Source organism: Oryza glaberrima, chromosome 1, assembly GCF_000147395.1.
Source record: "Oryza glaberrima chromosome 1, OglaRS2, whole genome shotgun sequence".
NCBI classification, from domain to species: domain Eukaryota; kingdom Viridiplantae; phylum Streptophyta; class Magnoliopsida; order Poales; family Poaceae; genus Oryza; species Oryza glaberrima.
In genome coordinates, this window is record NC_068326.1 from 19,661,634 (window position 1) to 19,671,096 (window position 9,463).

Genomic DNA, 9,463 nt, shown 5'->3' on the forward strand with positions numbered 1-9,463 from the left:
AACGGACCTAACGGTGGTGGTAGGACACCACCCCAAATTCTCCTGCCGATCGCACGCTGGTCCAGGCGACGATGAATGCGCCGGGATGAGCGCGATCGCAATGTTCAATGTATACAGGTACAGTTTGATGAATGAGAGTGAGATGGATCAAGCAAAAGTCGCCCAGATCCTCTGATCTGCTTACTGGAGACCTGCAAGCTTAGAAACCTCAGCATGATGGTGATTAATTGAACTGGGAGCACTGGCACAGATGGAGGTAACCTTTCAATTCTTTTTATTCTGTTTTATCATGTCTAGGATCAGAGATCCTGGAGGCACCCAGTACCACATGCATTTTTGTATATCCCTTTTGTGCACACAAGACTGACATATTGAGGAGAGCAGTTTGAAGCCGGGGTATCACAAAAGGTTGTTGCTCTAGAACTCCAGCATGCGGCCTCGGAGGATAGCCTCAGCTTTTCTGACTTCCTGCACTGGTCCAATGATGAATACCTGAATTAAGGGAAATTGGATGAGGATCAGTGGAAATTAGAAAAATATGTATATGCTCGATTGGTTTGTCTGCATAATGTAGAAGGTTATTCAAAGAAGAGAATGGAAGACTATTCAGTGTTTGGGTATGTATCGCCTTTTTTCCACCGTCTTTTCATGTGCTAGGGAGAAGGACCACCTAATGTGATCTCGCTATTCATTTACTAGCAGCAATTGCTTTCTCACTACGTGTTGCCTCACGGATCAGTCCAGCTAGGGTACTGATTGTGACATATATAGGCTGCACACACAATTTTCATATGCATCCAGCCCTAGCCCACGCAAGCCTACTATGGTACTGATCACCTTAGCTAGAAGATAGATATATCTGTTCAGTAGTGATCACCTTGAGATAAGTCTGCTTAGAATGTTACAGACTTACAGGTAGTAAAGACAAGGAATGGAACCTCATAGGGCAAAATGTAAATAAAAAAAAAAAGAGCAGCAAGACTTGTGCCAAAATATAAATCAGAAACAACTTTTTATTAGAGCCATACATGTTAGGAGCCCAGTCCCGCTAAATGTTTGTGATTATATGAAAACCCACTCTAAACTCAACAAGTTTGTTAGGACAACAATGTGCTGAGCCTGGCACTTCAAAATAATATGTTTCAATGACTACCTATTTGGTAGTCTTTTTCCATTTGTAGAATTACAAGAACTTTAGTTATTAGTAGTATTAATTTGTTCAAGTCGATAGATGGAGCCAGTCAGTGAAGCATGACTGTGGAGTGTGGTGGACTGACCAGTAACCAATTGAACATATTAATTACAACAGACAAAGGCCCTAGGAAACTTACCCTGTCTGGAGGTCCCTTTGCACCACCAATGTGGATTTCAACACTGCAGATATGCGTTGAAATGAAAAGGAATAAATAAAGCTTCACAGAATAATATAGATTTAGAGAACATCTACAAAATCAGACTTAGTATGTTTACTTGCAAGATGCTTTCACTTCCATTATTGATGATCCTTTTCTGCCAATAACACGCCCCATTTTGCCAGGAGGCACATCCAAGACTGACAGGATATCCACCTCAGGAACATAAACATCAGGTTCAATTTCATCTGTATGACACAAATATCAATCAGCAGTTTAGCACAAATGTCTGGTTTTACAAAGTTGAATATAAAATAAACTTGAAGAATTAAAGAATACAATTGAAAGACATCCATGATGTGTTAGTGATGCTTATATTTAAGACTATACTTGCTTGCCAAGGTCCAAGTTACTTTCTAACACTTCACCTAAAAATGCCAGCCCATAAAGCAACCCTGACTTGCATTTCAAAATTGTCATTCTGACTATCAAGTTTCAATAGTATCTGAAGAAACTATAGGCAAAATGGACCTTTTAGCATATGATAACTAAATGGATTTGCAATATGAACAAATGGGGAGAAAAACACATTTAGATGCACTGACCAGGGACAGTTGGAAGAGGTGGCCAATCCGCATACTTGTTGTCATTTATGCAAAAGCACCTGCAGTATAGCTCACTGCGAACTGACAGACGCCATAAAGATACTTTGCTTAACTTCTCCATCATTTTCTCATGTATACTGAGAAGGAAGCGGACATCATCTGTGGCTGCTCGAATCATCATTTCAGATAAAGGCCTATGCGTCCAAAAGTTAGGGTCCTGAAAACCGATGTAAGCACTTGTCAGTTGTCAAGAAACCAGGATATCAGCACAGTGAAGCATCGGATAGCCAAGCATTATCATAGAATAGAGAGTAACACAAGATTTCAGATCTTCAGCACAATAACTTTCTGTCTAACAAAGTTCTACAATTCCCGTCACATATTGCTAACCTGCCTTAGAAGGGTACGGACTTCTTCCTTTTCAGGATATGCCATTCCTACACAAAGCAGTATCACACCATATGATCAATCAAACAGAACACAAGAAAATGCGCTGCGGTCCTTCATACACTTTGTCAACATCTAGGTAGCTTAAAGAGCATAACAATTAATTGATAAAAATGTTTGACAGAAGCAGCAAACTGCTGTGATGCAACCACAGTACATTTTGTAGTTTCAACGCACAACCTACCAAAAGGCTTTCAACATATTTGCAAAGTATTAATTTAAAGAATTACAGAAGTAATAGAAAACTGTATAAGAGAGAGGGAGCAATCATCTCAGGTGTTCTAATATTCATGGGTGAACTGATAGGTTGCAGCCTAAGGCCTAATCATACACACATTAAATGAACATATAATAAGGCAGAATGTCCACGTTGAAACGATTCATGACTGAAATAACCATGTCATATAGAAGTTACGCTTGGACAAAACTTGCAGCAGCTTGGATATGTAAGGCATATACATCAAAGTTAAAGCACTAGCAGTAACACTAAGCATAATGTGTTGCATTACATTAACTTATAGTTCAAAATAAGAACCTGGCACCAAAAGATCACAATCAAGTGGAACTTCATGAATACAAAAAAAAAACTCTGAGGCAACACTTCCTTTTTTTTTTCTAAAGGAAAAAAAAAAGGGTGGTGTGGCGACAATGCTTAAGAATATATAAATGTAAAACGTAGGAGCAGATAATATGTATAAGGAAAAGAAAGAGCTTGCATGCCAGCACAAGGTAAACTACAACCAAGGGGAGCTTATATAAGTATACAGTATACTGTGAAAGAACAGATCAGAAGGAACAAAACATGCACAGCAGTTTCGTCTTTTCGATTCAAAGGAACTCAATGGTTTAAACTAATTCAGTATAGTAAGTACCACAATATCGGGGATCAGCAAGGAGGCTGACAAAAGATATGTACTCATCGTATCCTCTCTTTTTCCCTTCCTGCTCCTCTAACAGAGAATAAGCGATCTGCACAAGAGTGATAATTGAAGTCCCTCCAAATAGAAACTACCATACAAATAGCTGCCAATTCGCATTACATATCTACAATGGCGAATGATAATGCAATTATTTCAGCTCTGTACAGGGTTAATGGTCCTAAGCTCATGATAAATTGGTAATGGTTCAGTTTTGATGAATAGAATTAGAAAAGCAGCAGATTATAATTTGCATGTGCACAACAGAAAAATTACCGAGATGCCTATAAATTTAGTCAGTAAGCATGCCACTATGGCGCATACCACATGCATATGAACATCATTAAGAAAGCAGCAGATAATAATTTACATGTAAACAACAGAGAAAGTACCGAGTTAACTATAAATTTAGTCAGTAAGCATGCCACTATAGTGCACACCACATGCATATGCTGATTACCTGTGTATCCATCACATTATGCAATTTTATGCCAAACTGGAAATACAGAGCCTGCAATATCGTAACTCTCAACCATTAGTCAGGATCAATCTTCTAGAACAGAAAAAAATAATAATGCACTACAATAACTTCAGAGTTGTGGGTTAGGCACCTCACTGTCCCTTTTGCAGTCATGAATAACTTTGGTGACATATTCTGACTCAAGTGCTGGTTTGCAAGCTTCAATAAGTTCTTTCCCACCCTCAATAGCATCAACTAAGTAAACAGCGTCAGGAAATGCAATCTGAAAAAAAAATCCAAATGGACCAATAAAAAGGTATTCATCATTACATCAGCAAGGACCAAACAATATGTCGAAATTAAAAATAAGCTCAATAGGAATCTATGTGTACACAATACACGGAAATAACAGGAGGTAGTGGTTGCATCTAAAAGGCGCATATCAATACATAGTACTCAAAGGTGAGGCAAGACAACAAGCAATTACCATTGCGAATGATTTTCCTAGTTTGGAAGATCGTGAAAAAGGAATCTAAAAGCATATAAGCGATAGTGAACTTCCTTATGTAGGGCATGGCTGACACTTTGCAGGATGGAAGGACCACTATTAGGAGATGGTAGATACAAAATAGTTTGAAAGGACCACTATTATGAAACAGAAGATCGCATGAACATACTTCATGCTTCATAAGCTTCATTTGAACTCACCTGCATGATACAGAGAGCACCATGGCGGCAAAGGTCTACGCCTTCACAATCAAATCCAATCACCAGTTTCTGGGCAGCAGAGGGTTCAAGAAACTCAACTGGGAGTTGACCAGGTTTAGTAACAACCAGCATGGGCAGGGGAGGGGATAGCAGCTCTGAATCATTACCAGAAGAACTCACTCAGTTAGGACAAGGTAAGCAAGCTAGTTTCTCTTAATCGGTACATCTTAACCAAAAGAACCATATAATAAGAGGAAATAGAACTGAAATAATTCTTTTCATGAGTTGAAAGACTCCAATCAGTACAGGGCATGCTAGAAAATGGTTAATATCATGCTAGATGATGACACGCCTCAATTTACATGGTGAACAAAAGCTAAAAAAAAGTGGAAAATACTGAAAATCAAGACCCTTCGATGTTAGGGTTACAGTCCAAATCCGGGACTGAACTATCTCAAAATAAAAAGCAATTCTGACCACATTTCGCATGAGGTAAAAGACACTGAGCAGCACATAGCAAGCTAGATGGAGTGACTAATAACATAAGGATCATGCATAAGCCAGTAAGCGGCTCAAGAACATCAGAATAGTCTTAACAGGGGCGGATCCAACTTGGGACATGGGGGTTTGGGGGAACAAACAAACTGTTACTTCTAGTACTAAGGTTTAAGGCTCTGAAATTAAGAGAAGAGCTTCATCCAGATCTAGAAGAGAAGCTAGGGTTAACGAAACGAACGAACGCGAGCAAATTGCAGACAAAAGTAGTGGCGGTGGGGGAGAGAGATGAATCAGAAAGAGGATGTGGATGGATGCTCACCAGGATCCCCTCCCCTCCCCTCCCCTGCTCTGCTCGCCAGATGGAGATTGCGGCGCCCCTCCCCTGTTCAGCCGCGACTCGTCTTGGCGGCGGAGGAGACGAGAGACGGGAGGTTTTCTTTCTTTTACGCCAAGGGAAGGGGAAGATACTCGACTACTTTACCTTTTATCCCAATATCTTTACTACCTTAAAACTTTAGCTTTTTCTTTATAATAACCGGTAACTCGCCGTATCAGCAATACTAATAGAATAGAAAAAAAATAATAAACACAGTTAGGGATTGTGTCAACAATAAATTTCTCATACCACCAGCAACCACTGCCGTTGCACGCACCACCACCACTCTTTTTTCATGAGCCACCATCGTTCCTCCTCTTCGCCTTTACATGCGCAACCACACCCTCTATTTACCGACATGTCTTTTCTCCTCCTCCATCGTCATGCACACTATTGTCATGGTCGCCATTGAGGTCGAGGCTGTTAGGCTTGTATGGACTCGAGGAGATAGGAGTAGGAGTCGACTCGACAAAGAGCGGAGACGCTAGATCCGGACTCCTCCTTGATAGATTTAGCATTTCCCCAACTATTAGAGGGAAAAAGAAAATAGAGAGAGAAAGCTAGTGGGCGGAATGGTTGCTGAGTTAGGGTGGTCTAAATTGAAATGTAAAGTTAGCTATTGTGTAAATGAAAATAATGGTTAAAGAATGACATAATATGAAAACTAGTACAAAGTGTAATTTACTTTTTTTTCCTCTCTAGCACAATAAAAGATGAGTTGTCTATTACCCGATAGTCTTGTGATATGCTAGGTATGGTTGGGCCAGTGTATTTAGATATTAATAATAATCTTATGATATGTTGACAGCTGGACGCCTTCGACGGTGTGACATCCCGGCCTAGGATTTAATAGGATTAATAGAATACTCATATCAACAAGTTGCAACTTCTTTTCCGGAAGCCGATCTCGAAAGAACTCTAAGGTTAAATGTGAGGGTAGTCTATGACCTATGAGAGCTGCCGGATATAAGCGGGCTCGGCCTGGAAGAGGCGGGACGTTACAAAGTGGTATCAGAGCTGACTCTCGCGGTTTCACGGGCGCGTGTGTCGCAGTTGCGCGAGCATGGTGCGCATGGCTGGTGTGGATCCGGAGTGGTCACACAGCATGGCACATGCGCTGGCACTGGACATATGGACGTGGCCAAGATGGGACGTTCCTGGCCTGGGATTGACCGACGAGGACGTCGATGTCTTAAGGGGGTGAGGATGTGACACTTAATAGGATTAATAGAATACTCATATCAACAAGTTGCAACTTCTTTTCTGGAAGCCGATCTCGAAAGAACTTTGAGGTTAAGTGTGCTTGGCCTGGAGCAATTTCGGGATGGGTGATTGACCGGCAGCTTGAGGGCAGTCTATGACCTATGAGAGCTGTCAGATGTAAGTTATGACCTATGAGAGCTGCCAGATGTAAGTTATGACCTATGAAAGCTGCCAGATGTAAGCGGGCTCGGCCTGGGAGCTGTCAGATGTAAGTGGGCTCGGCCACCTATGAGAGCTGCCAGATGTAAGTGGGCTTGGCCTGGGAGAGATGTAAGTGGGCTCGGCCACCTATGAGAGCTGCCAGATGTAAGTGGGCTTGGCCTGGGAGAGGCGGGACGTTACAGACTGCCCTATGAGAGCTGCCAGATGTAAGCGGGCTCGGCCTGAGAGAGGCGGGACGTTACAAACGGCTTGGTGCCAGTGGTTAGGAAAACCCAACACCGACGTGGCTTGTGTTGTACAGGTGGTGACTTTGGGTGCGCGTGTGACATTGAGTGAACTTCCTTGTAGGCCATGGCGGTTGGATGAGACTCTAAGGCGAAAGCCTTGGGTGGCTTGCCGGCGCTAGGAGTGGCGACAACATCGGGCAGCGTTCCCCTTTTTGAAGATGTTGCTACGGATTCTGTTGTTTCTTCGTCGCCTCAAGGAATCTCTCCAGGTGAAAATCTTAGATTCATTTGACTCAGGCGTTATCGTTGTTCTGTCGGTGTGTCCTTCTGGTCTTAGGATTTTTTTTGATTGTAGGACTGTTGGCCATGGTTACTAGGTTTGGGTTTGCAAGGATTAGGTCTCTTTGAAAACGTCCTAGGATTTTTGCTGTTTTTTCCTCAATTAAACCGTGTTGTTGTAATGGTTTTTTCTCTAGTTTTCCTTATAAACGGGATAACTCTTTTCTTTTAGGGAAAAGTCCATTTTACACCCTCTAACTTTTGTGCTTGTCTAAAATACACCACCAAATTACAAAACCGGATATAATACACCCTCCAACTATTAAAACTGGATATTTTAACTCATATGCTGTTTTTATAGTGGTTTTGGCACATGTGGATGCCAGCTGTATAAATGCTCCACGTCAACGGTTATATGGGCCAAAGACAGATGTTTTTTTCTCCCTTGGGGGTTTGCCTTGTGAGCGGCGGCAATTAACACAGTGGCGCCGTGAAGTGCAGCGGCCAACAGCCGCGCGCGTGTCTTGCCGCTTGCTGGAGCGGCGGAGCCAGCGACGGCGTTAACTGGCGGTGTCAGCGGCACGAAGAAGGAGCGCGCAGTAGCCGGCGAAAACGACGGCGCTGGGAAGGAGTAGCTCCATGAGGGGAGGAGGCAGCAGCAAGCAGTTGGGTCGCAGAGACTTGTCTGAGCATTCATTGACCACTTCTGCACCTTCACATTGTGTTTCAGAATGTTCTATGTACAGCAGCATGGTGTGTGTCGAAGAACAGTAGCAGGAAGCAAGATGAACAATGTGTGTTTTGACTGAATTGTTGGGTTGTTCTTACCTTCTTGGATTCTCCATTTTAGCTTCATGTCTATGAGCACGATTTGATCAACCCAAGCTGACCAAGTTCCTCCTGACAAAGTTGCCAAGGTAGAACAACAATCCAATGTGCTGCCATCATTGTTGTCTTCGTGGTGACCTGGTCGGGATTGTTGGAATATAAACTGAATTGCCTACCTTTCCTTATAAGCTTAAGCTTTTGGGTTGAACTGGTTGGTGCATGCAACTCAATATGGTATCAGAGCTGGAGGTCTCGAGTTCGAATCCTGGCTAGCACGCAATTAAATAAAAAATTGCAGCCCACTTCTATTCCATGCTAGAGGCTCGCGTGAGGGGGAGTGTTGGAATATAAAGTGAATTGCCCACTTTTCCTTATAAGCTTAAGCTTTTGAGTTGAACTGATTGGTGCATGCAACTCAATATGGTATTAGAGCCTCAGGGAGGCGGTATATATAGAGATAAGGAAGGATTACATATAAGGAATGAATCCACACAAATATTCCTCTCCCTATACTATCCAATAGTGATTTCTAGTAGAGCCGCCGCCGGTGCTCCTCCTTGCCGACGAGATAGTCCATGCCAACCCGAATCCACAAAAATATTCCTCTCCCTATACTATCCAACAGTGATTTCTAGTAGAGCCGCTACCGGTGCTCCTCCTTGCCAACGAGACAGTCCATGCCAACCCTCTGCCTCACCGCATCAATGGCGCTCTGGTCGACGGCCTGGCCGGTGACGCCGGTGACATAGTAGAACACATTGGAGGTCATGTCGCCCTTGATTGACAGCCGCACGCCGGTGGAACAAGCATATCGAGAAAGATGATTGGCTCAGGAACAAGCAGAACGAGATGGACATAGCGGCCGGTGAGCTTCCCGCTGTGTCGCCCCTCCTTGCCTGACACGAAGCCACCCCCACGCCGAGCTCGAAGAAGACGGCGTCGGCGCCGAGGTTGACGGCGAGCCCGTACCCTTTGACCAAGGAGAAGAGGGGATCGGCAATGAGCTCAACGAAGACCGCACCTTTGGCCAAGCTCAAGAGAATATAGGCCGGCGGCGAGCTTGCGCTCCTTGGCTAAGCGCTAGCTCGAGGAAGCATACGAGAGCTCTGAGCCTCCAACGATTTCTCTTGGAAAAAGATTGGAGGGAGAAGGTATAGGAAGGGAGGGGGGAAGGAAGAAGATGGGTGGGTCCTCCTCCTCCCCCTCGACCACAGTGTAGAGCCTTGTTGTCAACCTGTTAGCTGCCGCTGCTCGCAAGGCAAACCCCGCCTAAGGGAGAAACATCTGGCTTTGGCCTTATAACCGTTGATGTGGATCATTTATACAATTGTCATCCACATG

The 9,463-nt window shown here is 43.4% G+C and overlaps 1 protein-coding gene across 1 annotated transcript; it reads right to left on the reverse strand.

Moving 5' to 3' along the window:
- Positions 1 to 251: 251 nt before the first annotated feature.
- LOC127755116 (uncharacterized) lies at positions 252 to 5,467 on the reverse strand. Its single transcript, XM_052280757.1, has 10 exons — positions 5,307 to 5,467; positions 4,490 to 4,644; positions 3,933 to 4,064; positions 3,782 to 3,832; positions 3,277 to 3,373; positions 2,348 to 2,394; positions 1,958 to 2,174; positions 1,471 to 1,600; positions 1,332 to 1,374; positions 252 to 492 (listed from the first exon to the last, which is right to left on the reverse strand). The coding sequence occupies exons 2-10, from the start codon at positions 4,619 to 4,621 to the stop codon at positions 418 to 420; spliced, it is 924 nt and encodes a 307-aa protein (XP_052136717.1). The 5' UTR covers positions 4,622 to 4,644; positions 5,307 to 5,467; the 3' UTR covers positions 252 to 417.
- Positions 5,468 to 9,463: the final 3,996 nt, after the last annotated feature.

Excerpts from the sequence above, each read along its gene's own strand:
- LOC127755116 (XM_052280757.1), bottom strand. The coding sequence starts at position 4,621 with ATGCTGGTTGTTACTAAACCTGGTCAACTCCCAGTTGAGTTTCTTGAA. Across the intron at positions 3,374-3,781 it reads ATAATGTGATGGATACACAG|ATCGCTTATTCTCTGTTAGA; the intron begins GTAATCAGCATA and ends ACTCTTGTGCAG. Across the intron at positions 493-1,331 it reads CAAAGGGACCTCCAGACAGG|GTATTCATCATTGGACCAGT; the intron begins GTAAGTTTCCTA and ends CCCTTAATTCAG.